Below are 27,500 nucleotides of genomic sequence, written 5' to 3'. Positions count from 1 at the left end.
GGTGTAGTCTTTGAGGGCGCAGCGGAGCGTCTCCACCCACTCCTTATCACACACCGAGTTCTCCTGCGTCCCCAGCACATAGATGTCATGAGGGATCGTCACCGCCATCTCATCCAGAGTCTTCCCCAGACCTCGGGACAGAATCCACGAGCCCAGAGACTTCGGAGCAGGAACACTGCCTGAGGACAGACCCAATGTGTTCTGGTTAGGGTGGTTTATGAGGACACACATGTGTATAAAGACATGGGTTTGACAATGTGAAGCTGGATTGAGGACAATTTCTGTGTCCCAGTAACTCAAAATGGTTAAAAAAAACATACTAAATGGTGTTTTTATTGGTGCGTGAATGAGTGTATTTCAGTGTGTGTGTGTGCGAGTGAGTGTGTGTGCATGTGTATGCGTTTGTGTGTGTGTGTGTGTTTTTTGTATGCGTGCATGTATGTGTGCATGCATGTGTGTGTGTGTGTTTGTGTGTGACCATGTGTGTGTGCGCATGCATGTGTTTTTTGTGTGCGTGCGTGCATGTGTGCATGCATGTGTGTGTGTCTTTGTGTGTGTGTGTGTGTTTGTGTGTGTGCGTGAATGTGTTTTTTGTGTGCGTGTTTGTATGTGTGTGCGAGTGAGTGTGTGTGTGCATGTGTATGCATTTGTGTGTGTGTGCATGCGTGTGTGTGTGTGTGCGTGCGTGCGTGCATGTGTGTGTTTTTCGTGTGCGTGCGTGTGTGCATGCATTTGTGTGTGTGTGCGTGCGTGCGTGCATGTGTGTGTTTTTCGTGTGCGTGCGTGTGTGCATGCGTTTGTGTGCATGCGTGCATGCATGTGTGTTTGTGTGTGTGCTTGTGTGTGTGCGTGCATGCATGTGTGTGTGCGTATGTATGTGTTTTTCGTGTGCGTGCGTGCATGTCTGCATGCATGTGTGTGTGTGTGTGTGTGTGTGTGTGTGTGTGTGACCGTGTGTGTGCGTGCATGCATGCGTGTGTGTGTGTGTGTTTGTGTGTGTGCGTGCATGCATGTGTGTGTGTGCATGCATGTGTGTGCGTGCATGCATGCATGCGTGTGTGTGTGTGTGTTTGTGTGTGTGCGTGCATGCATGTGTGTGTGTGTGTGCGTGCATGCATGCGTGTGTGTGTGTGTGTGTGCGTGCATGCATGTGTGTGTGTGAGTGAGTGTGTCTCACCCATGTTCCACGTTCCGATGAAGATGGAGATCATGTCGGGCTCGTCCTGATTGGAATGTTTGTTCTTCATGAGTTGCAGTAGTTGGCAGAACGCTTCTCTTTTCTACAGGACGAGACACAAGCGATTCATCCGTGGTGTGTGTTCATACAGATTGTGAAGTGTGAAGTGTGAAGTGAAGTGTGTGAGTGTGAAGTGTGAAGTGACATTCGGCCAAGTATGGTGACCCATACTCAGAATTTGTGCTCTGCATTTAACCCATCCGAAGTGCACACACACAGAGCAGTGAACACACACACTGTGAACACACACCCGGAGCAGTGGGCAGCCATTTTTTATGCTGCGGCGCCCGGGGAGCAGTTGGGGGTTCGGTGCCTTGCTCAAGGGCACCTCAGTCGCGGTATTGAGGGTGGTGAGAGAACTGTACATGCACTCCCCCCACCCACAATTCCTGCCGGCCCGGGACTCGAACCCACAACCCTTCGATTGGGAGTCCGATTCTCTAACCACAAGGCCACGACTTCCCCAAAGATTAAACACACACTGTAATGTGTACCTGTTAAATCTGCATTCAGAAATGCTCGTGTTAATCTGCGTGACTCACTTTTGCACTAGCAAAGATGAAATCTTTCCTCTGGCTTTTGTCCTTTTCCTTCTCAAAGACAATCGCGAGTTTATTCTGAACTCGCTGAGACTTTATCAGCTGCCGAACTACAAACACAAACATGATGTTATTGTGTGAACAGCACAGACTCAACACAATCATCATCTTCATCTTCATCATCAGACTCACTCTTGTCGTGTGTGAACGTGTTCCAGTCTTCCTGCGCGTCCTTCATCTTCTTCATCACCACCAGTTTTCCTCCCTCCACATCCACACTCAGAGAGTATTTCTGACTTTTCCCGATCTTCGTCAGGTCGGCCAGATACACGTCCAGTTTCACCTGAGACACACACAAACACACAAACACTGCTCTGACTGCACTGCTCGAAATGTGTGTGTGTGTGTGTGTGAGAGAGTGTGTGTGTTTGTACCTCGAAGGTCTGCACAGGAATAGCTTTGTGTCTGATGGACAGCAGCGGTGAGATGTTGGGAGTCGAGGAGCTCATGTCCTGAAGAGCCTTCAGAGCCTGAAACAGTGTGTTTTCATCATTGGTGGACAGATTATTAACGTACTATTAAATGCACAAGTAGTGGAAAGAAGGAAGAGTATTTATAAAAATTTATGAATGCACAAATTAATGAATTAACAAATAAATAATACATTTTACTGATTGTTTGATTTTCTCATACCAATTTAGCAGACACATTTATCCAAAGCAAAAAATATTAATATTTATATATAATATAAATTATATTTGAATTTTATATATCTATATCTATATCTATATATATACATATGTTAATATTTGTAAAAAATAAAAAAAGCATGTATTTTTGTATATTTATACACAATAATACATTTATCCACATAATAAAAATATATATTATTAAATATTTATATTATTTATATATATTTTGTGAACAAAACCTTTATTTTGAATGCGATTAATCATTTGAAAGCACTAGTGATAATTATTTTTAATTATAATATATGATTATTTAAGAAATAGTAATAATTGAATACATAAGTAACAAAAACAATAATTAAAAAAACAATAATAATATTCTAAGAAATTATATTCTAAATAATATTATTAATAATAATAATAATGACAGAAAAGAAAACTATATAGATATAGATAAATATAGTATGATATCCTCAAACACTCAGTATTCGTGATCAGAAGGTGAATAATAATATTTATCAAGATGTGAGTTTTCCAGCAAACTAACTACATGCTTTAAAATACAGAAATTTAGGAGCAGCCAGTCCTAAAATAGCATGCGATGGACCTAATGATATGTTTGCTGTATTTATCTGTGTGTGTGTGTGTGTGTGTGTGAGATCACCTTCTTCTCTATAGATGACAGCAGATCTTTGAGGATGGCCAGTTTAGTGACCAGATGCTCCAGCTCCTGATCTCCAGCCTGAGACACGCTCTACAGACAGAGATTTATCACACATTTATTACACAAGCACAGAGCTACTCACTAATCACACTAACACCAGAAACACAAGCACACAACCTCAAATATCCATAATGCAATACTATAAACCGTCTGAACTAGTGTGAGCCATGCATCCAACCCTCAGGAAGTGATGTCACACCTGCTGGATCATTCTGGACACCATGGAGGCGCTCTGCTGATCGAAGACCTTCGACAGGATCTCCAGACTGCACAGGACCTTATCCACCTCCCTACACACACACACACACACACACAGAATATTGTTTGTACATATGAATGCATGCATGTAGACACGTGTGTGTGTGTGCGCACATATATGTGAGTGTGTGTGTGTCTGTGTACTAGGGCTGTCAAGACTTTTTAATTTATCTAATTAATTACATGATGTGCTGATTAATTCATCTGATTGCTAATTAATCACACACCAATGTGGGTGGAGATATTACCCCTCAAAAGATCCATTATTGTTTTACATGAGGAAAGCACTGAATACAGAAAAGTAGCTGAAAATTTTTGATATAACAATAATAATGAGTAAATAACAGTAAATGTTTTTTAAAAATGTAGTGAAATAATAATAAAAAAATGAAATTTTACTCTTAATATGAAGCTAAAAGTCACAAGTCAAATAATTCATTTAAACGATTCATTCAGACTGATTCATTCAGAAACGAAGCAGGTGACTGTCTTTAGGAATGAGTCACTGAATCACTGCCTCACTCGATTCATTCAAACGACTGATTATTCAGAAACGAAGCAGGTGACTGTGTTTATGAATGAGTCACTGAATCACTGCCTCACTCGATTCATTCAAACGACTGATTATTCAGAAACGAAGCAGGTGACTGTGTTTATGAATGAGTCACTGAATCACTGCCTCACTCGATTCATTCAAACGACTGATTCATTCGGAAACGAAGCAAGTGACTGTCTTTATGAATGAGTCACTGAATCACTGCCTCACTCGATTCATTCAAACGACTGATTATTCAGATACGAAGCAAGTGACTGTCTTTATGAATGAGTCACTGAATCACTGCCTCACTCGATTCATTCAATCGACTGATTATTCAGAAAACGAAGCAGGTGACTATCTTTATGAATGAGTCACTGAAACACTGCCTCACTCGATTCATTCAAACGACTGATTATTCAGAAACGAAGCAAGTGACTGTCTTTAGGAATGAGTCACTGAATCACTGCCTCACTCGATTCATTTAAATGACTGATTCATTCGGAAACGAAGCAAGTGACTGTCTTTATGAATGAGTCACTGAATCACTGCCTCACTCGATTCATTCAAACGACTGATTCATTCAGAAACGAAGCAAGTGACTATCTTTATGAATGAGTCCCTGAATCACTGCCTCACTCGATTCATTCAAACAACTGATTCATTCAGAAATGAAGCAAGTGACTGTCTTTATGAATGAGTCACTGAATCAATGACTCACTCGATTCATTCAAACAACTGATTCATTCAGAAACGAAGCAAGTGACTGTCTTTATGAATGAGTCACTGAATCACTGCCTCACTCGATTCATTCAAACGACTGATTCATTCGGAAACGAAGCAAGTGACTGTCTTTATGAATGAGTCACTGAATCACTGCCTCACTCGATTCATTCAAACGACTGATTCATTTGGAAACGAAGCAAGTGACTGTCTTTAGGAATGAGTCACTGAATCACTGCCTCACTCGATTCATTCAAACGACTGATTCATTCGGAAACGAAGCAGGTGACTGTCTTTAGGAATGAGTCACTGAATCACTGCCTCACTCGATTCAGTCAAACGACTGATTCATTCGGAAACGAAGCAGGTGACTGTCTTTATGAATGAGTCACTGAATCACTGCCTCACTCGATTCATTCAAACGACTGATTATTCAGAAACGAAGCAGGTGACTGTCTTTATGAATGAGTCACTGAATCACTGCCTCACTCGATTCATTCAAACGACTGATTATTCAGAAACGAAGCAGGTGACTGTCTTTATGAATGAGTCACTGAATCAATGACTCACTCGATTCATTCAAACGACTGATTATTCAGAAATGAAGCAGGTGACTGTCTTTATGAATGAGTCACTGAATCACTGCCTCACTCGATTCATTCAAACGACTGATTATTCAGAAACGAAGCAAGTGACTATCTTTATGAATGAGTCACTGAATCACTGCCTCACTCGATTCATTCAAACGACTGATTCATTCGGAAACGAAGCAAGTGACTGTCTTTATGAATGAGTCACTGAATCACTGCCTCACTCGATTCATTTAAATGACTGATTCATTCGGAAACGAAGCAAGTGACTGTCTTTATGAATGAGTCACTGAATCACTGCCTCACTCGATTCATTCAAACGACTGATTCATTCAGAAACGAAGCAAGTGACTATCTTTATGAATGAGTCACTGAATCACTGCCTCGCTCGATTCATTCAAACGACTGATTCATTCAGAAACGAAGCAAGTGACTGTCTTTATGAATGAGTCACTGAATCACTGCCTCACTCGATTCATTCAAACGACTGATTCATTCGGAAACGAAGCAAGTGACTGTCTTTATGAATGAGTCACTGAATCACTGCCTCACTCGATTCATTCAAACAACTGATTCATTCAGAAACGAAGCAAGTGACTGTGTTTATGAATGAGTCACTGAATCACTGCCTCACTCGATTCATTCAAACGACTGATTCATTCGGAAACGAAGCAAGTGACTGTCTTTATGAATGAGTTACTGAATCACTGCCTCACTCGATTCATTCAAACGACTGATTCATTCAGAAATGAAGCAAGTGACTGTGTTTATGAATGAGTCCCTGAATCACTGCCTCACTCGATTCATTCAAACAACTGATTCATTCAGAAATGAAGCAAGTGACTGTCTTTATGAATGAGTCACTGAATCAATGACTCACTCGATTCATTCAAACAACTGATTCATTCAGAAACGAAGCAAGTGACTGTCTTTATGAATGAGTCACTGAATCACTGCATCACTCGATTCATTCAAACAACTGATTCATTCAGAAACGAAGCAAGTGACTGTGTTTATGAATGAGTCACTGAATCACTGCCTCACTCGATTCATTCAAACAACTGATTCATTCAGAAACGAAGCAAGTGACTGTCTTTATGAATGAGTCACTGAATCACTGCATCACTCGATTCATTCAAACGACTGATTCATTCGGAAACGAAGCAAGTGACTGTCTTTATGAATGAGTCACTGAATCAATGACTCACTCGATTCATTCAAAACCATGTTGATCATCAAAAATGTAACAGTATGAACTTCCTGTTTATTGAACTGTTGTATAAATCAATATGGCATTATTGCAGTGGTGCAGATATTGGGGAGAATCAGAACTATTGCTTGTGATATAAATATAAGAGGGTGATTTTTTTGCCCTAATATCTTGAGTTTTAGGCTCATAGGACTGCATTCTAATAGACTCCATCACACATGAGTCATAACGATCATCAGAATCAGTTCCATATGAGTGTGCTGACGCGACGGCTGTAGTCTGTACCCATGCAGGCGTTTGCAGGACGTCACCAGTGTCTTGTTGAGGTGAGGAAGGCTGTTCGCTCCCTGTTTGACAGCCTCCAGATCCAGAGCGTAGCTGCCCTTCAGATACTCGTGAGAGATAGTGCTCAGACCGTTCGCCGCCGTCACGCTGCGCAGACAAACACTCAACATTAACACACACGGTCATTCATAACAGCAGTGCAATCATTCATTATTCATGCATTTGACAGATGACTCGCATCGTATTCAAGCTACACTTTATTTCAGTTCAGTGACTTGCATAATGAAAAGCGTGCAAAACATATACACACACATTCATTTGCACTGGTGTGTAATGAGAGAGGAACCAGTCTAATAAAGGATGTTTATAACGAATGCCTCCCAGTGTTATCTTAGCATCACTGATATACTACTATAGATGTATTAGCATTTTGAAATATATTTAAAAGCTTTAGTAATTTTTTATAGTCTGTATAGTTTTTTCATTTTTATTTCAGTTTAGCTTTAGTTATTTTATTACAAAATGAAAATAACCACAAGCTAAAATATTTGTGTATTTATATTAGTTAATGTTTATTTTATTCCAATTAATGAAAAAAGTTTTTTTTACTATAATAAACCTGATGCCACTATAATTTATGTTTGTTTTATAAGTATATTTTTAATTCCTGCTCTGTTTTGAATACTGTTAAATTTAAAGGATTTTTTGTTGAGTGAAAGGAACTTAAACACATTTATGGGTGTATATATATATTTACCAGTATTTTACATTATTTCTGAATATAATAATAACATAATTGTTACATGGTCCAGCTTATAATATTTCAGAAAATACAGCAATGAATAAAAATTACATTCTGTTATATTTCAAGTGCGTTAAAGCTTCAGGTTAACCAAAGTATTGTCAGATGTAATGTGGTAATGCGGAGGCGGGGCTTACTTCTCAGGGGGTGTGTCTGGACTGATGAGGGCGGAGCCTGCGGGGCTGGTGGAGGCGGTGCGTGGAGGGAGGGGCGGCTTCTCATCTTCACCATCTACACACACACACATACACACACATGAGTCAGTGAGCATGTGCTGTTATATAAATCATAATGTGTGTGTGTGTGTGTACCCGAGTAATCTCTCTCCTCTGCGGTTTCCTCTCTCTCCACTGGAAACAGCAGTGTGGTCACCAGGCCTTGACTTGGCTGCAGATACAACTGAATCAACTCAGGAAGAGTCTTGAAGCGCTTGGGCTGAACGCCCTGAGACGTCTGAAACACACACACACACACACACACACACACACAGTCAGATGACCAGAAACCTGCAAGCGAAGGTAACACTAAAATAGTCCTGGATGAACATGTCTGCTGTTAGACACAGAAAACACACACACAGTTTGAGTCCAACACATCTCCATCATAACAGAAAGTCAGGGTGGATTTTCAGAAATGATTATTATTATAACAGAATTAACAATAGAGAAATAAATGACTGAATGAATTTTTGTGTTTGTAGAGTGGCAGTCTGAAAAGTCTGCAATTATAGTCTCACACACACACACACACACACACACACACTCTGTACCTGCACCGCCAGGAAGTTCTCCTCATCAGGCAGGATCCTGTAAGTGTGAACATGTTTCTGATACCTAAAGAGAAAGAGAGGGATTCATCATGAGGAAGAAATGAAACCAGGTCAGCTGTTCCACACACACACACACACACTCATACACACAATGTCTGCAGCGTCTGAAACAAAAGCATACGTGTGTGTGTGTGTGTGTGTGAACTACAAACCTGTCCATGTCAGTCAAACACGAAGCCTGTTCATGATGTGTGTAATAAAGCACACACACACACACAATGTTTTTAACGATGTTAGGATTTTGTTAACTAAAAATACAACTTTTGATAATTACAAAAAACCCAAAATAAAAAAATATAAATATTAGATGAACAACTTCACAACTTCAAGTTTAAGTTGAAGCAATACTATTTCTAACTGAAATAAAAACTAAAACTGGGGAAAAACAAAACAGAAAAAAAACTAATTACTAATTACTAGAACATTCAAATAAACATGAAATCTGAAAACATAACAATAGCATTATTAAAAATTCTAAATATAGAATATAGAACACTGCTGGTCCAGTGCTGGACAACGATTTGTCCTTCAGTTTAAGGTAGAGACACACACACACACACACACACACACACACACTCATGTTGTTTTGACTAACAAATCCACAAGTGTGTGTGTGTGTCGTAGATCCAGAAATGCGAACAGAAATCTAAAAACCAAATCATTTGATAAGCAAACTGTGTGAGAGTTCTTCAAACCATGACAGAATCCAGCAGCAAGATATCTAAAGCTGAGCTGACTGAGCATGTTTGCAAACACACGATAAAAGCATCAATCTATCTGCCTCTGTGTGTGTGTGTGTGTGTGTGTGTGTGTCCAGGAACAGGAAGTAGAACAGAGAGAGTGAAATGAAGAGGGAATGTGAGAAACAGACAGAAAGAGTGTGAAGGTCTGTGTATTGAAGCATGCAGACGTGTTGCTGTGTGTGTGTGAGTGTGTTCAGCCTCCACTGCATGTGTGTGTGTATTTCTCTCTCTCTCTCACACACACACACACACACACACACACCTTCTCTCCATCTCTCTCACACACACACACGCACACACTGTGCCAGCTGTGTGGCGTCTCTAAGTCATCATCAGTGTGTACCAAGAGCCACGTCGCCATGACTTCTACAGCGGCCCATGGCCCACAAACAGACAACAGATGTGTGTGTGTGTGTGTGTGTTAAAAGTTCACTATAATAAAAGAGAGAACCCTCCATAAACACTCGTGTCCACTGAGCCGCAGAGTGGAGTTAAAAACAAGGAAACTTATTAATATTTTACGAATGCTTTCATAAAGTCGAGAGAAAACGTTCTGAGGTCAACATCCTTATGGAGTTATTTTTACTTTAACGTTCTTAGAAATTCTGTTTCCTGAGAGCATCTGAGGAGTAATCAGGAGTTTGTTAATAGTGTTAAACACATCTGATTCTGACGTTAAAAAAACTAATTCCTACGACAATGAGTTACTCTTACTACTCTTACTAACATTTACATTGCTTTTATCCGAAGTGACTTACAGATGAGGACAGTGGAAGCAATCAAAAACAGAAAAAAGAGCAATGATATATAAGTGCTATAACAAGTCTCAGTTAGCTTAACACAGTACACCTAGCATGGGCTTTTAAATAATATAATAAATAAAAAGAAAACAGATAGAATAGAAAAAGAATAGAGCAAGCTAGTGTTAGAGATCTTATATATATATATATACACACACACACAAAATTGCATAATAAAAAAAATAGAAAACAAAAAGATTAGAAAGGTAGTTATTATTATTTTTTTAAGAATAGAATTAGAATAGTGAGTGTTAAAAGTAGAGGGTCAAATAAAGATGGAAGAGATGTGTCTTAAGCCGATTCTTGAAGATGGCTAAGGACTCAGCTGCTCGGATTGAGTAGGGGAGGTCATTCCACCAGGAGGGAACATTTAATTTAAAAGTCCGTAAAAGTGACTTTGTGCTTCTTTGGGATGAACAATCAAGCGACGTTCACTTGCAGAACACAAGCTTCTAGAGGCACATAAGTCTGAAGTAATGAATTTAGGTAAATGGGTGCAGAGCCAGTGGTAGTTTTGTAGGAAAACATCAATGCCTTGAATTTTATGCGAGCAGCTATTGGAAGCCAGTGCAAATTGATAAACAGAGGTGTGACGTGTATTCTTTTCAGCTCATTAAAAGTTAATCTTGCTGCCGCGTTCTGGATTAATTGTAAAGGTTTGATAGAATTGGCTGGAAGACCTGCCAAGAGAGCATTGCAATAGTCCAGCCTGGACAGAACAAGAGCTTGAACAAGGAGTTGTGCAGCATGTTCCCAAAGAAGGGGCTTGATCTTCTTGATGTTGAATAAAGCAAATCTGCAGGATCGGACAGTTTTAGCAATGTGGTCTGAGAAAGTCAGCTGATCATCAATCATAACTCCAAGGCTTCTAGCTGTTTTTGAAGGAGTTATGGTTGATGTGCCTAACTTGATGGTGAAATTGTGATGAAACGATGGGTTTGCTGGAATCACAAACAGTTCTGTCTTGGCAAGGTTGAGTTGAAGGTGATCGTCCATCATCCAGCAAGAAATGTCTGTTAGACAAGCTGAGATGCGAATAGCTACCGTCGGATCATCAGGATGGAATGAAAGGAAGAGTTTAGTGTCATCAGCATAGCAGTGGTATGAAAAGCCATGTTTCTGAATGATGCCTTGAGAACCTAATGATGCCATGTAGACAGAGAAGAGAAGTGGTCCAAGAACTGAGCCCTGAGGCACCCCAGTAGATAGATGTTGCGACTTGGACACCTCACCTCTCCAAGATACTCTGAAGGACCTATCTGATAGGTAAGACTCAAACCACTGAAGTGTGGTTCCTGAGATGGCCTTTGCCAGTAGGGTTGATAGGAGGATCTGGTGGTTAACCATGTCAAAAGCAGCGGACAGATCAAGCAGGATAAGTACTGAAGATTTGGATTCCGCTCTTGCCAGTCTTAGAGCTTCAACGACTGAGAGCAAGGCCGTCTCAGTTGAATGTCCACTTCTGAAGCCAGATTGGTTGCTGTCAAGGAGATTGTTGTGTGTGAGAAATGTAGAGACTTGGTTGAACACAGCTCGTTCAAGTGTTTTTGCAATGAAAGGAAGAAGGGAAACTGGTCTGTAGTTCTCTAAAAGAGATGGGTTGAGGTTGGGTTTCTTAAGTAGTGGAGTTATACGAGCCTGTCTAAACGATGAGGGAAAAACACCAGTGTGGAGGGATGTGTTGATGATGTGAGTGAGTGCAGGTACAGCTGCAGGAGAAATGGCTGGAAGGAGATGAGATGGAATAGGATCAAGCGGGCAAGTAGTAGGGTGATTAGAAAAGATGAGTTTGGAGACTTCTGCCTCAGAGAGTGAAGAGAAGGATGTGAATGAGTGTAAGTTTGCTGGTGATATGAAATGTAATTATTTATTTAATATGACCGCACGGATATTATAATTAACTAAAACCAACACAAAACATGTTCATTATTATAAAATCATAACTTATAAAATAAACATTACATAAAATAAAACATAAAAACATTATTTTTGCTAGTTGCCAAGACAAGATTTCTCATTTTCATTTAAAGTGCTAAAATGACTAAAAACTTTATAAAACACTATATACACATATTAAAATAAACAAACAGATGAAATGTCAAACACACACACACAAATCACTTTTTAAATTAAAATGAGATGAAATGAAAAATAACCAGAAATTAAAAAAATAAAATCGAATTAAAAGTATTAAACAAATAATAATAGTATATAATAACAAAATGATATTAAAATAACACTGTATCACTGATGCTGCCTTCTCATAAAAGTGTGCGTTAGTGATTTTACCACAATCAGAGATCTAAGATAATGATGCTGTTACATCAAAGTGATAAGCCTCAAGCAGCTTTAATTCTATTTTTATTATTATTATTAATTATTGTTATTATGTGTTATTAATCTTCAAATGAAGCTAAAAACACTGAATGCTGAGTCTTGCTGAGATGTAAAGAACATGAAACTGGTCTGAATTGTTTATATTTTTGTCAAATGTAAACTATAGCATCGCACAGCTCTTATCTGCTGAATGCAACTGTAAGGCATGAAGATATTAAGATATTACAAACATTAACTGTGAAGCTGCTCCGAGTCAGTTAAATGTGTATTTGTGAATAAATTTGTCTAGAGAATCACGAGTCCAGACTTTCTCACAGATCAACACAAACACAAACACTTCCCTTTTCTAGCAGCAGTAGCAGGAACACGAGTGTTTACGGACACACTGACAGATGAGACGGACAGACAGATACACACACACACACACACACACACACTTACTGGTAATATACAAGCATCAGATTAACCAAAATATGAGCACAACACAAGACGTTGCATGATAAAGACACATCCATTGATGAGACACTGATGCAATGCTACATTTCTACATTTTTGATTTTGGCTGAACTTTTCCATAAACACACTGATCTGCACAAACACCCGTGAATATTAACTCCAAATACACTGAGTACTGACTGACCTCACTGTGGTCAAACACACGCCCACATCATTTTCCAGTCCATGCAAACACTTGACACACACCTGACTCACACTCACACACACACACACCTGTGTAGAAACACTAGATTCAGTGTGGAATAATACTGATGTAAACAAAGATGCATGAAAACCTTCCATTCACAGTGAAACACTGGCGAATCAACCCAGCCACAAAACAACAATCACAAGGAAAAATGAATTATATTTTTCATGCAAAATAAAGACTATTATGTTTTTGAAAATTAAGAATATTTATCATCCAAACATTAGTATCAAAATGAATGTCATGAAGATAACTGAGCTAATTTTGATGTTAGGGTTTAATAAGTTTTTGCACACAGAATCTAGCGGCCGTACTCTCTGCTGCATCTGTTAAACGTGTCCTCTAATGTCCCTTAGATGCCTGAGGAAGAGATTTTATGACTCACAAACACAAAAGATGGAAAACGCCACTCGATGCCAAAACTCAAGACGCTGAAGACTCGTTTGGAATTCATGGAAACTTCACCGGATTCAAGCGTGACACACTAAAATCCTCCTGCTATTTTTACACCCGTGTGTTTTACCAGAAACACTAAACAATGCAGTGAGAAACCGTTTACTGCTGACAAAGAGACAAGAGTTTAACGAGATTTTCAGCTTTCTGAAAAATATGCAACTGTGAGCTGCTTGTGCAAAACCTAACATAAAAAATCATTACAAAAATTGTTTTGTTGAATGCAAAAAAAACACGAGAGAAATTAAACTTGCTTAAATTCAAATATTTAGATACAAAACAGTCAATACTTGCACTTTTATCTCATCGCAAAGGCAACATTTCTCTTTTAGTTTAACCAGTACTAAAATAACTAAAAAAAATATATTAAAACTCTAAGGATTTAAAAACAACAAAAACTAGATTAAAACGTTTGTCAAGAAAAACTTTGAAGTTGGCTTGAGAAAAGACAGACCAGAAAGTATGTAAAAAATGTTTAAGTTTGAAGTAGTTTTAAAGATTACAGTTTAAATGTTTTGAAAGCAATGCGGTCTATTAGATAACATAACACAACTACATTACTACAATTTTCACAAATTGAAATGGAAAATGCAAAAATAAAAGCTAATTCACAATATTAATGAAAACTATAATAGTAAATAACACTGGATCAGGCTCAATCTCTAAACATGTCTGTTTAAATGTTTGCATGCAGATTAAATCAGAAGAGAAACAGTTTTCCCACAAAAGAATTCAAAAACAGAAGAGATTAAAAGTATCAAATAACGCACGTATTTCCTGTGAATTATTGCACTTTCCTGTGATGGTGCTGTTTAACTCAATGATAGTGACGTGATCAAACAATAATCAAGCAGGAAATATTCAGTTGAGCGTGTAAGAGCAGCGTTTGTGCTCCAGACATCATCCTCAAATCAGGAGAGCTGCCATGTTGTTTTGAGTGATCAGATGCACCATTTCCCCCAGCATGCTTTGCATGCTCAAACACTTCTCACATTTCTTTCAGAACATGTAAAACTCAGAGAAGCACGTGTTTGGCAACAACAAAGAGGCTCAGACACACATGCTCAGTAGATGCACGGACTGCTTAAATGAGTTTGTCTGTTGTGCCAGAGTCACACACACACACACACACACACACAGGCACAAGTGTGTTGTTGCTCGAGGTATCCCAGCATGCACACACGCGTGTGTCGTAGGATCTCCTGTACAGAACGTTTCATGCCAAAAGCACCGCCGCTCAGAAATGTGAGCGTGTTGTGACGAGTTTACTGCTGTAAGAACAGCCCTGACCAAAGACTCTGCAGACGAGCACCGTCAACACACACACACACACACACGTCCAGAGATCATGAGGAGCTCAGATCAACACAAACCACTCACAAGTCACACACGAAAGCTCCAATCAGAAACAATCTGGGATTACAGCCTGATCGTAGCTAACCAAATGTGTTCTTCTAACATTTGCTAACGTTCCCATCAAGTTATAAACACGAGACTTCTGAATGTTCTCTGAACGTACAGTTTTTTTTTTTTTATTTTGGTTGTGCAAACATTATGGCAACGTTCCACTTTGCAAACACTATGGAAACGTTATCTTTGAATGTTTTCTGAAATTCTGAAACAAGTATAAGCAACATTTAAAAAAACATAAGATAAATGTTAGACTAGAATGTTTCAAAAATAAAATGATTTCTAAGACTGGATGAGTTATTGGAAGAATATTTGCACATAACTTTGAGAGAATTAGCTGGGATGCCATCTGCTTTCTGAAAATCTGTGTGAATCATCTCTTCACTTTGATTTTGGGATGGAATATGAGCTGAAGATGTTCTTGATAGGCTTGAGATTCGAGTTTGAGGCCTGAGATGTGAAATAGATCTAGAAACCAGAAGACATCACACAGAGAGAGCTTCATTCATCTAGCGTGCTTTTAAAAGCCATTAAAGAACATTAAAGTCTGCTCATGTGGTGTGTGTGGTGTGTTCTGATGGAGAAACACACACATGACCACAAAACACACACGGACATCCATCTGTGAGCTGAAACATCTGACATGAAGAGAGAGGACACACTCATTTCTATTGAAACGCATCCACGTCATGCTGATGTGTATGTGTGTGTGTGTGTGTGTGTGTGTGTGTATTCAAAACGTAAAAAAATAAACGTGAACATTGAGGGAACCTTCCATTTTAAACATTATAGAAACATTACTTTCGATAATAATCAGATGAACTCCACCTGAAATGTTTCCGAGACACTGATACATAAATAACGCTTTGAGAATATTACTGAAGATCAGATAACTCTAAACGAACGTTCTATTAACGTTTGTTCGTAACTTTGAGAGAACGTTCGGAGAACATCTTTAGAACTTTTTGACTCTGAATTCATAAAACAATTTGTGATTATTTTATGTTTTGCACATACGTTTTGTATAATTCGTACAATCTCACCAAATTTTTAAAGATCTGTTTACGTGATGCACATTGAACAAATGTATACGAAATCTCGTAATATACTGCATTTTTCTGAATGAATCAGGCTGGCATTTCTCTCGTCAGTGATGATTGCTCTTCAACGACCTTCGCAGTCATTTCTGATTTCGGCATACAGATTGTATTTAATTTTATTGATATAAATTGAAAATGAATTGAAAATGTTCGAAATGAATCATTTAGTCGCTGATTTGACCGATGCATCGAGGAGAACCGACTCAAGAGACTGATTCACTTTGACATCAAATGTTGCAGTGGCTTACAAACAACTTTCTCTCCATATTTCTAGCGATGCAATGATTTAGAACAGATCATAACTCTAATCTATATCCACAACCGAAACGGTATTCCATTTTCTGCAAGCCGTCGTGTTTCCCGTGAGCGCGCACGCAAGCGCATGGAACTGTTGGAGCATGTGTGGTTATTTTTATGCATGATGAGGTGGAGGTCACTCTGGTCACGTGATCTCTGTGTGGCCCACTCCAAGTGTTTGGATTTTAAACTAGAAGTGAACTTTACTGGACATGATCCCTCATGGGTTTACAGCAAAACTAAACACGCGTCATGAAATAATAACACTTCTTGACTTAGTGAGGAATAACATCGAGCACCTAAACACTCTCCAAACTGTAACTTTCAAAGTTTTATATAGACATTCTGTAACTGTATAAAACACTCGAATTACACAAACCGCTCGTCAACGCGACGCGATGCGTCGCTCAGGGTGTGAAAGACAGAAAGAAAGTTCCCAAACACACTGAATCTCACGTGTTCTAGATATATAAGTTGATATATGTACTAATAAAGCATGGCTCTTACAGCACGCATAACGCGTACGCGCCGCTGACGCTCTCGCTGTCCCGCACCAGGAAACTCCCGTCCCGCCCGGCTCGAGCCAGCAGCTCCTCCGCCGCCGCGCGACTCAGATCCCGGTGATACCAGAGCGGCGGAGCGGGACACGCGCCGGCCATCGCCGAGTCCACAGTCCTCCGAGACGCGTCCGGATCCGCTGAGAAAGCCGCTCAGGAGCCGCGGGCGTCAGCCGCACCGCTCGAACTTTCAGAGTTTCTCCTGCTTTCCTGTTAGTTCCTGAAAATCCTCCATGAGAGAGAAAACACACACAGCAGCGCGCGTCCGACAGCAGGGGCGCGCGCGCGCACTCACACACACTGAGAGAGAGAGAGAGAGAGAGAGAGAGAGAGACCGGGGCTAGTTTTTACTCAGTCTTCTTCAGTGATTATTCTTAGCTTGGGTTTATTTGGAAGTCTAACCGACAGCTGAACACACGCTGACCGCTGAGATCAGGTTTGTGTCCGTCAAACAGTCCGTCACAGTAAACAGAGCCACGCTAAACACACACACACACACACACACACACACGTCTGCGAGAGCTCTGTTAAAGATCTATTCATCTGGAAAGCGTACAAACATCTGACAGACGTCTCTCGGATTCTAAATCATAAACATTAGATACATCTCTGTTTGACATCTGATAGGAAACTCTCTAAGAACACGTCTCTGTGAGGAACGTTAGGTTACTTCTAAAAAATTATTATCTGTATTTAATGATCTCTAAACATCTAAGCACAAAGACATCATTTTTTACGTAACTCATGGAACATTTATTTCTGAAACATTTCCTCTGAAGTTTTTTTAAATGTTACTATTTGTTTCAGACCAACATTCTAAAGTAACGTTCCATAATGTTGGGGAAATGATACAATGTTTCCTTAACGTTCACCAAGAAAATGATTTAGAAAGGTTTAAAACAAAAAAGCTCCTATGTTCTGATCGTTAATTTTTTTTAAACTATTAATTTTAATTGATTTTAATATTACTTCAACTATGATGTTTACCTTCTTGGTGTTTTTTTTTTTTTTTTTTGGTGAATTATAGGTCTGCTGAATTTAATTAGGTTAGTGTGATTTTACTGTGTTCACTCCACAGGAACAATATAATACTGTAATTTTAGTTTGGAGGATAGAATTGAGAAAACAAGTATCTGTTGCACAGTGGGCTTTAAACCACCGTCAGGATTGAGAAATAAAGAATCCATCATGACTATGAGAGTGAAATGACATAGAAAAGGAATCAGTGAATGAAGCTTCTCGTACAATTGAGTTTTTCTGTCTAATAAGCCATCCGAGCCGCACTTTCCTTCCTGAGAACTGCCAAATGTTCACATCTTCTCCATCAGAAGTGTTAATTGAGTAATAATCACTTTGGTCTGTTCATCTCTGAACTCTTGAAGTGAGTGTCGCTCCACAGCGCCACCTGTCGCTCCGAGGGAACAGCTGACAGAGACTGCTTGTCTTGAGCCCTTTTTATTTCATTTCATTTATATTTTTTTATTTTAATTTATTTTAATATTTTATTTTTGCATGCCATTTAATAAAATAAAATATAATTTAAATAAAACACATTTTTATTTTGTTATTTTGTTTATAATAATAAAATATTTTACTTTATAATATATATATTTTTTCTATAAGACAACAAGTAATAAATGTATAAAGGAAATCAGTTATTTTATTTATTTTTATTATACAACCTGCAATAATTGTATAATTAAAATAAAATAAAATAAAACAATATTTTAAAACACAACATGCAAGTAAATAAAATAAATAATTGTTTATTTTATTGGAACACATGCATTAATTGTATAAATAAAATAAAGTATTTCCTTTTACTTATAAATGTTTTAAGTTTAGATTATTTCTACATATATATATATATATAATAAATTCAGTTATTCATAGATTTCACACCAGTTTCATGTTCATGTTATTTAAAATTTTCATTCCCAATTATTGAACAGTTCAGTTTAAATTATGCCACCCTATAAAATTAATAATCATTAGTCAAATAATCTCTAATCTATAGACATCCTGGAGTAGTTTAACAAATCTATATCAATGAAGATATTTTCAATATCAATCACATTACTCACACTCACATGGTTAACCACAGGAAATCATAAATATCATAAACAAATATCATTTCATATCATATATTTCACCTGAGAAAGAGTGAGAGAGATGTGAAGACTCAAGCATCTCTCAAAGCCATGAGCAAACCTTCTTCCAGTAGGTTACAGCTGACTTCCATTCTATTTTTCCTAGTGGCTACCAGCACTGTGCAAACTATGCTCAGAAGAACAAAGAAAGTTATCGAGGTTTGTAAAGACATGAGAGTTAATTTAAGGTCAAAGAGTTTGACATTTTACATTTTATAAAAACATGTTTATTAATAAACAAATAAGCTTTTTTCACAGAATCTGTGATTTTTGTGTTCTGTTAGGGACTACTGAACAGACATTTAGAAGTTGATTTAAAAAATGCAAAGTATTGAAAAGAAAAATAAAGCTCTGTAAACTTGCATTTTTACAATACTATCAGTGTGTGACTACAAGACTTGTGGTCTTCGTGCTCACCTGAACAGAGACCAAAATACAGAAAATCCGTCATAGAAGTAGCCAAGTGGTCAAGCGGAACTAAAGAGCGCGCGATGGTGTTTCTGAGGGGAATCATTGAGTGCAGCACCAGTCGAGTCGAATTAAATTTGATCGTAGCGTAAAACTAAAATTCATATCCAGGGTATTTGTACTATTAGTGATACCATGCATTTAATTTCTATCTTATATAATTATAGTACACGTGCACAATTTTTAATGATACCATTCATTTACATGGTACTCAAAGAAATGTATAAGAATATCATAGTAAACATTTCACTAAAACGTATATCTGGATAAACACATGTAATACTATGGTAATTTTAATGTTAGAATGCATTTGTATAGTACTCAAATAAATACTACTATGGTATTTTTCAGTGTTACCATGTATTTACAGAGTACTTATATATTTATAAGAATATAACGCCATAAAACATGGTAATGCCATGGTACTTTTTAGGGATGCCCTTTCCTCCTCAGATCTTTTCTTCTGCACCGTGATCAGAAAGTGCAGGTGTGGGCGTGGTCTCAAATAAGCTAAATGATCTCATGATCTCAAATAAGCTAAAATTAAACATTCAGGGTTGAACTGGATGATTTATCCCAACTTTAACACATTACAAGAACATTTACTGGATTTAGTCTAACATCATCTGACATGAATTAATTTGATCTATTTTTAATCCTCAGTTAAAAACATTTGTTATCTTTGGTTGCCTCTGTATTTTAACGGAAATGAATTCGTTAACATTAACATAATTATACATAAATAAATATATTTACATAGACGTTAAATTATGTTTCATAAAGAAAGAGAGATGAATTTAAAGAAGGTTGTGGGGGATAAAAGTACTGTCAGTTCAGTATTTTCTTTTTTACCATTTTAATTTTCCAGGGTTTTTTCATTTCTGAAAATATTTTACATTACGTTTTCACCAGAAGATCTAGTTATTCAATTTTAATAAAATATAATGAGGTTAAAATATATATATATATATATATATATATATATATATATATATATATATATATATATATATATATATATATATATATATGCACAAATGAATTGTTCATAAAATCAGTAAGATTGATTTAGACAATAAATGTGGTGAATTTTTATTTCATGCCAAATTGAATTACATGTGGAGCTCACAAATCCTGAAACATCACAAGTGTTTCATGTCTTTCCTGTAGCTCAAACATCACTAGCAACACTAAGGTCATGGGTTCGATTCCCAGTGAAAGCAAGAGCCGATCAAATGTAAATGTGTGTCTTGACTGATAAAATACCTGCCGGATGCATACATATAAACGATGTTCATGGCACGAACAGTTCAATAGCGTCACATTAACATCCTGCAAGCGTGTGTTTTACTTGATCCCGAGGAAGGTGAGCTCGGCCATACCGTCGCGGATGCCCCGCATGTACTCCAGCATGGCGCGGTGAACTCTGACCTCGTACAGGCCCGAGTACCGTGCATGTCTCAGGAATTTGGGCGCTCCGGGGAAGATGACGTTGTCGGCCAGAATGATGGAGCCCTCACCGAGCAGACCGCTGCCCTCCAGCAGTTGCAGGTCCGGCAGGTAACAGCGCTTCCAGTGATCCATGAAGACCAGATCCAGACGCTCCACGCCGAAATCCTCACGCAGACGCGGGATCACCTCATCCGACGGACGCACGATCAGCTCCACCTGGACACAGCACACACACTGTAATAACTGCTGAATGCCAGTGTTTTCGATTTAAAAGACACAAAATTTGATAAAAAATATAGTAGAAATAGTGGTATATTTTTACAATTTAAAACAACTGTTTTATTGCAGTATATTTTAAAATTTAATTATTCCTGTGATGGCAAAAAAGGACATTCAATTGATCAAAAGTGACAGTAGAGACATTTATAATGTTACAATAGATTTCTGTTTCAAATAAATGTTGTTCTTCTGAACTTTCTGTTCATCTGTGAACCTGAAAAATAAAATGCATCACAGTTTCAACAGAAATATTGAGCAGCACACTGATAATAATCAGAAATGTTTCTTGAGCAGTAATAATCATATTTTCATGATTTCTGAAGATCATGTGACACTGAAGACTGGAGGAATGATGCTGAAAATACAGCGGAGCATCACAGAAATAAATTACACTTTAACACAGACTCACACAGAAAACAGTTATTTTACATTATAATAATATTTCACAATTTTTACTGTATTTGTATCAAATAAATGCAGCCTTTATGAGCAGAATAGACTTCTTTCAAAAACATTCAGTCTTAATTATTCCAAACGTTTGACCAGTAGTGTGTATCAGCCAACCATTATTGTGTCAATCAATACTTTATTAAGTAAGTAAATGAAGAAAGTTAAATGAAGGCAAGTGTGTAAAGGGATATATCTACCATCTATTCAGTGAGCTCACCGTGTTTTCATAAGAGCTTTTTGTCAAGTGTAAATGTTTAAATAAGTCAAACATACTGAACTGAACGTCTGTCTAGATGCATGTCATTAAAACACCCTCATGTGTCTCCTGAACTCACCATGTCTTCATCAAAACCTGCCAGCCGGATGATTTTCTCAGCCACCTTAGCGTTTCCCTCGTCCATCTCGACGGAGTAAATGCGTGCGCCGATGGGCAACGAGCGAGCGATGCGGACCGTGCTGTAGCCGCAGTGAGTGCCCAGTTCCAGCACAGTGATGGGACAGTGTTCCTGCAGCAGCCGGTCCAGAATCTTACCTGCGTGAACATACCTGATGGTTAAGTGAAGAATGGACCTCATTTACTACCATTTACTTCATGTTACGATACGATACTATCAGTCTTGTAAGTAAAGAAAATCATAAAGTCATTTCTGTTGTGCTTTTAATGCTTTATTTGTTGTTTATTTAGCCACTATATCAAATAAATACCTTTGGTTGTGTTTGTTTTCTAAAAAGAGTGGAAAAGGAAACAGTTTTAGGCCTTTGTGTAGGTAGAAATACTATCCTTCCATGCAATGCAAAATACCTCTGGTTTGGTTTTCTTCCAGCTGTGTTTCATGAGAACAAAACTTGAACTTAAGTGATCTGAATAATGACACTATTGTGCTTTGTAGAGCTGCTTTATAACTGAAATTGATGTTGTTTCATAATTGATGATTTTTCCAACATTTTTCTGTTTATTACGGTGAAGCTGCTTTGAAACAATTTGTATAAAGTGCTGGAAATAAAGGTGACTTGACTTCAGTGGAATAGCTTTCCTTTTTTACTCACAATTTCTAAAATGTTTTAGAGCTTTGAATAACAAATATATATATGGAATTTTGTGATTGAGTTAATTTCATTGACTTTTCAAGGTCTAGTAATCACAGAAAAAAAAGGTCTAATTTAGTTGCTTCGGATGTAAGAGATGCAAATCACAAATTTACCTACTAGAAAAATAAACTTCTCTTCAAATACAAATAAGCACTAATAATGAGTCCACCTGATACTAATGAACAGATGAAGATATTGTAAGTGTCAATGTGTGTGTGTGTGTGTGTGTGTGTGTGTGTGTGTGTGTGTGTGTGAGTGTGTGAGTGTGTGTGTGTGTGTGTGTGTGTGTGTGAGTGTGTGTGTGTGTGTGTGTGTGTGTGTGTGTGAGTGTGTGTGTGTGTGTGAGTGTGTGTGTGTGTGTGTGTGTGTGTGTGTGATTGTGTGTGTGTGTTTGTGAGTGTGTGTGTGTGTGATTGTGTATGTGTGTGTGTGTGTGTGTGTGTGTGTGTGTGTGATTGTGTATGTGTGTGTGTGTGTGTGTGAGAGTGTGTGTGTGTGTGATTGTGTATGTGTGTGTGTGTGTGTGTGTGTGTGAGAGTGTGTGTGTGTGTGATTGTGTATGTGTGTGTGTGTGTGTGTATGTGTGTGTGTGTGTGTGTGTGAGTGTGTGTGTGTGTGTGTGTGAGTGTGTGTGTGTGTGTGTGTGTGTGTGTGTGAGTGTGTGTGTGTGTGATTGTGTATGTGTGTGTGTGTGTGTGTGTGTGTGTGTGAGTGTGTGTGTGTGTGTGTGTGTGTGTGTGTGTGATTGTGTATGTGTGTGTGTGTGTGTGTGTGTGTGTGTGTGTGTGATTGTGTATGTGTGTGTGTGTGTGTGTGTGTGTGTGTGTGTGTGTGTGTGTGTGTGTGTGTGTGTGAGTGTGTGTGTGTGTGTGTGTGTGTGTATATGCACCTTTCTTGGGTCCGATGTTGCTGATGAACTCCACTGAGCTGCACCACTGGTCGAATGTGTCCAGGATGCTCTGGACGTCTCCGGGTGTGGCGTGGGTTAGGATGTATTGATACGCCCGCTCCTCTCGGGTGAGGCCCGTCACACAGTCCCGCACCCAGCGAATCAGAACGGCTCGATACAGCAGCACGAAATAATAACGGTAACGGATGATCAGCGTGAGTAAGAGTGGAAGAAAAGCAAAAGCAATCGCAGGAGAAACCATCTTCTGCTCCAACCTACAAATACGTGTTACATCAGAGACACTTCAAGCTGTACAAAACCTCCTAGCAAACCCATTGCAACATTATCATATAAGCAACCAAGTCATATATTGTTCAGAAAAAAGCAAAAACATGTATTGCTGGAGGTTCAGCACATTACTATCAGCACTGGTACTAGTGAGGACAATCTTAACAGACCCTACTCTATAGCAAAATACTTCAGTTTCAGCCTATGAAAACACACATAAATAATTAACTCTCACTTTTGCTCTATGATGTGACAAAACACCTTCCAGAGACGTAAGTGAAGACACCAGCCCAACTCTGAGCTGATCTCAGATCGGTTTCATTCAAACAAACACAAACACACAGATATCTGATGAGCATGAAATAAAGGACTTTACCAGATCCGGAACTCTGTTGACCCACACGATTGACTCTGAGGATGACTGTGTTCAGAAGACAGACGAACCGACGGAATGCGACAGGGGTGCAGACACACGCACATGCAACAGCCAATCAGATTCCTCCGTCTGAATAATGCATGCAGTGCACGAGGCCTCCTCTTACACCTGCGTCTCACCTGGAGCGTCATGTGACCGTCTGACCTGAACGCAGAGTTAACGCTGAATATTGACAGAGGAGACCGAGTGTTGTTTGTCGGCGTATGGAAGGAAAACCTACGGAATGTACAACAAAACTATTCTTTAATTACAAATAAACATATTAGGGTAGCACTTTATTTTACAGTCCTGTTCCTCATGTCCATACTATGTACTTATTATAGTAATTACAATAACTATGTAATAACTATGTACTAACCCTGAACCTACCCCTAAACCTAACCCTATCCCATGTAGTTACCTTGTATTACCAGAACTTTATTAGATAAATACACTGTAAGTACACTATAAGTACATGTAAGTAACCCATATTAGATGTACATTCATCAAAGTCAATATAAAAATCAGTAAAAACATAAAAAATGGAAAATGAAATTTTTAAATGCAAGAATCCTTTTCCCCTCTACTAATTCTCAATAGATTAAAAGGTAATGCAATATATGAAATTGTAAAAAATAAAAATTTTAAATAATAAGACATCAGTCCAGGGATTTTACATTATTTTGCAACCCTTTTTGGAATCTTTTGGAAAACTTTAAAATTGAGAATACATCCAGAATATGACCTGTTCAACTGTTTTGTGTGTGCATGTGTCATTTTTTATTATTATCATTTTTATTTCCTCATAAGTGTATAGGCTTTATATCAAAGTTGAGGTAAGGTTGTTAGAGGATGAAATAATGGTTGAGTGGGTAACAGGGCAATTTCTTCTTTAATAAACAAAAAAATATATGTTAAAGATTTACAATGATTTCCATTTTCTCAAAAGGCACAGAAAAACTGGTCATTTTAAAGATTCCGTTACATGCCGTGTTTTTGCATTGCGTTTGTCCATTAATCGTGTCTCAGCAGTTTTGTCTCAGCAGCATCCTGATGAACTTTTTCAGCTCTTTCTCATCACGGGACCATTTGAGGAGTCTTCTGAGGAGCATGCGTCCACTCTGCATGTGACCCAGGGCGAGGTAGGAGCCCGTGTGCTGGCCCTCCAGCGCAGGACAGGAGCATCTGTGTGGAAGCCAGAGGGTGCTCTGCTCCATCGCAGTCCGTGGCCCACCGGCCCAGCGGAGAACACGACTGCGTCCCTGAGGAACCACACGCACATCTGTCCCGACCAGAGACCAGGAGCCGATCCGCAGTCTGAACGCTGGACAGGAAGAGAGCAAACACAACAGGAATTAAAAGCTAATAACAGGGAGATCTCGTTGTGGGAGCAGCAACATTATGAAATCCAAATTTTATATGTGACATACACAACCATGCATAGTTTGATAAGCAATGAAATGCACATAGAATAAAAATGAAAATGTGAATAACAGAAATTCGTAGAAACAGAAAGCAAAACTTAAGAAATTGTAATCAGCCATCATAACAAAACATTTCAACAGCTTTTAGTTTGGTGAAAATATACCCCTTCAGGCGTTTATCATGGTTGAATGTTTTTTTATTCTTGCTCAGCAATGGATGCTCTGCAGTGAATGGGTGCCGTCAGAATGAGACTCTGATAAAAACATCACAATAATCCACAGCACTCCAGTCCATCAGTGAACATCTGGAGAAGACAAAAGATTAAACACATCCAGCATTAAGATGATTTTAACTCAAACACATAGAGTCTATAATCCATAATAACACTTCCTCCAGTGAAAAAGTGTTCTGGTCTGAATCAGGAGAGAAATCTGCACAGATCAAGCAGCGTTTAAACAGATCTAAAGCGTTTTAATGCTGGATTTGTTTCATCTTTTGTCTTCTCCAGATGTTCACTGATGGACTGGAGTGCTGTGGATTATTGTGATGTTTTTATCAGACTCTCATTCTGACGGCACCCATTCACTGCAGAGCATCCATTGATGAGACACTGATGCAATGCTACATTTCTACAAACCTGAAGAAGAAACAAACTCATCCTGATCTCAGGGTGAGTACATTTACAGTTGATTTAAGTTCATTTTTAGGTGAACTATTCCTTCAAACATTTCGAGATCATGATCAGTTGTTACTGGACACTGCTGACCAGATGAAACAGCACACATCTACAGTGTCAGTGCCTCACCAAACTGACTCTTGCAGAAGTCCTGCTGGATCTCCTGCTCTCCTCCTGAGTCTGGACTGCAGACTTCACACACTGCAGAACCTGGGGGAAAGAAAGAAGAACTGGAGGAGAGCCCTTGATGTACAGATGTATCCAGGGGCATCGGACTGGGGGGGTAAAGGGTACCGAGTACCCAGGGCCCGAGGCAGGGGGGGGGCCCTTAGACGTCAGTTTTCTATACATACATATACATGCACTAACATTTGTATAGCATTTATGTACAACTAAAAAAGTTCCTGTGCAAAACTAAACTTGTAGTTAGGCGCTGGTTTGGTATAAAAAAGTCATTTTCATGCTGTGCAGGGCCCCACACCCCTCTCGAATCAATGCAAATGGTACGACCCGCAGGCCAGGTGCTTCTGCTGCGGACCCGCGGTGATTGAATCAGTTGATGAGACAGGAGCTGGAGTGAGCCGTGAAGAGTCATGTCTCTCCTTAAGAAAGGAAAATCAGGGGCTCAAAAACGAAAAGAGAAGCAGAATAAAGAGAGAAGGGCAAATGAGGGCAAGCAGTTGCTCACAAATTTTTTTGAAAAGAGAGGTGAGCTCCAAATGCATCATCAAGCATTGACATTGTTTTAACATAAATATCTACTCCCGGTAGAATAGCATACATTTATGTTTGCATTTATGAATAATATACCAATACTTTATAGTATCACACCCTTCATAGCGAGCAAACAATGTTTCTGATTATTACATGGCTTGGCTGAATTCCAATGTAGAATGCGGTCTGTTATTTCTTGATAACAGACCGCTGCGAAGTATAACAGACCGTTGCCATGAAAAACAGCGCGTTGCTATGGACGCGGAACGGACTATTTTCTTTGGCGGAAGCAATACAATCGTTTTTAAATCAATAAACTCTTCTGCTGCAGTTCTCCCCACTCTCAGAGTCAGAAGTTTACATGAAAACACTGTATATTTCCCT

General features: G+C 38.7%; 3 protein-coding genes across 4 annotated transcripts in view; all 3 read right to left on the bottom strand.

The window, feature by feature from the left end:
- Window positions 1-17,145, bottom strand: part of LOC132123321 (phosphatidylinositol 3,4,5-trisphosphate 5-phosphatase 2A) — a 30,092-nt gene extending 12,947 nt beyond the window's left edge. The window contains exons 1-12 of the mRNA XM_059533871.1: window positions 16,772-17,145; window positions 8,362-8,425; window positions 7,904-8,045; window positions 7,730-7,823; window positions 6,791-6,937; window positions 3,389-3,479; window positions 3,130-3,219; window positions 2,211-2,306; window positions 1,969-2,119; window positions 1,780-1,886; window positions 1,178-1,280; window positions 1-179 (exon numbers count right to left, since the gene is read on the bottom strand). The exon at window positions 1-179 is cut by the window's left edge and continues 18 nt beyond it. Coding sequence (XP_059389854.1) covers window positions 1-179; window positions 1,178-1,280; window positions 1,780-1,886; window positions 1,969-2,119; window positions 2,211-2,306; window positions 3,130-3,219; window positions 3,389-3,479; window positions 6,791-6,937; window positions 7,730-7,823; window positions 7,904-8,045; window positions 8,362-8,425; window positions 16,772-16,923 — 1,416 coding nt within the window. The 5' untranslated portion in view covers window positions 16,924-17,145. The remainder of the gene's footprint in view (window positions 180-1,177; window positions 1,281-1,779; window positions 1,887-1,968; window positions 2,120-2,210; window positions 2,307-3,129; window positions 3,220-3,388; window positions 3,480-6,790; window positions 6,938-7,729; window positions 7,824-7,903; window positions 8,046-8,361; window positions 8,426-16,771) is intronic.
- A 3,403-nt stretch (window positions 17,146-20,548) lies between these two features.
- On the bottom strand, window positions 20,549-24,503 carry tomt (transmembrane O-methyltransferase). The gene is made up of 4 exons (XM_059533870.1): window positions 24,263-24,503; window positions 23,599-23,873; window positions 21,956-22,152; window positions 20,549-21,107 (listed from the first exon to the last, which is right to left on the bottom strand). Exons 1-4 carry the CDS (start codon window positions 24,451-24,453, stop codon window positions 20,787-20,789), a joined length of 984 nt encoding a protein of 327 aa, XP_059389853.1. The 5' UTR covers window positions 24,454-24,503; the 3' UTR covers window positions 20,549-20,786.
- An 805-nt stretch (window positions 24,504-25,308) lies between these two features.
- sfrp2l (secreted frizzled-related protein 2 like) overlaps window positions 25,309-27,500 on the bottom strand; it is a 4,081-nt gene continuing 1,889 nt past the window's right edge. Inside the window, exons 2-3 of one of the 2 annotated variants that reach the window (XM_059533869.1) lie at window positions 26,541-26,612; window positions 25,309-25,625 (exon numbers count right to left, since the gene is read on the bottom strand). In XM_059533869.1, the coding sequence (XP_059389852.1) occupies window positions 25,327-25,625; window positions 26,541-26,612 (371 nt within the window). In that variant the 3' untranslated portion in view covers window positions 25,309-25,326. Of the gene's footprint in view, window positions 25,626-26,531; window positions 26,613-27,500 lie in introns of both variants that reach the window. The other variant, XM_059533868.1, reaches the window with a different exon arrangement.

This window comes from Carassius carassius, chromosome 41 (genome assembly GCF_963082965.1).
Source record: "Carassius carassius chromosome 41, fCarCar2.1, whole genome shotgun sequence".
Taxonomy (NCBI): domain Eukaryota; kingdom Metazoa; phylum Chordata; class Actinopteri; order Cypriniformes; family Cyprinidae; genus Carassius; species Carassius carassius.
Note: the sequence above shows the minus strand (reverse complement) of the source record. Positions and strands in the feature narration are given on the sequence as shown.

Coding starts and splice junctions, on each gene's coding strand:
- tomt (XM_059533870.1), bottom strand. CDS start 24,453: ATGACGCTCCAGGTGAGACGCAGGTGTAAGAGGAGGCCTCGTGCACTG. Junction 23,874..24,262: donor TCAACAGAGTTCCGGATCTG/GTAAAGTCCTTT, acceptor ACGTATTTGTAG/GTTGGAGCAGAAGATGGTTT. Junction 22,153..23,598: donor CAACATCGGACCCAAGAAAG/GTGCATATACAC, acceptor ATGTTCACGCAG/GTAAGATTCTGGACCGGCTG.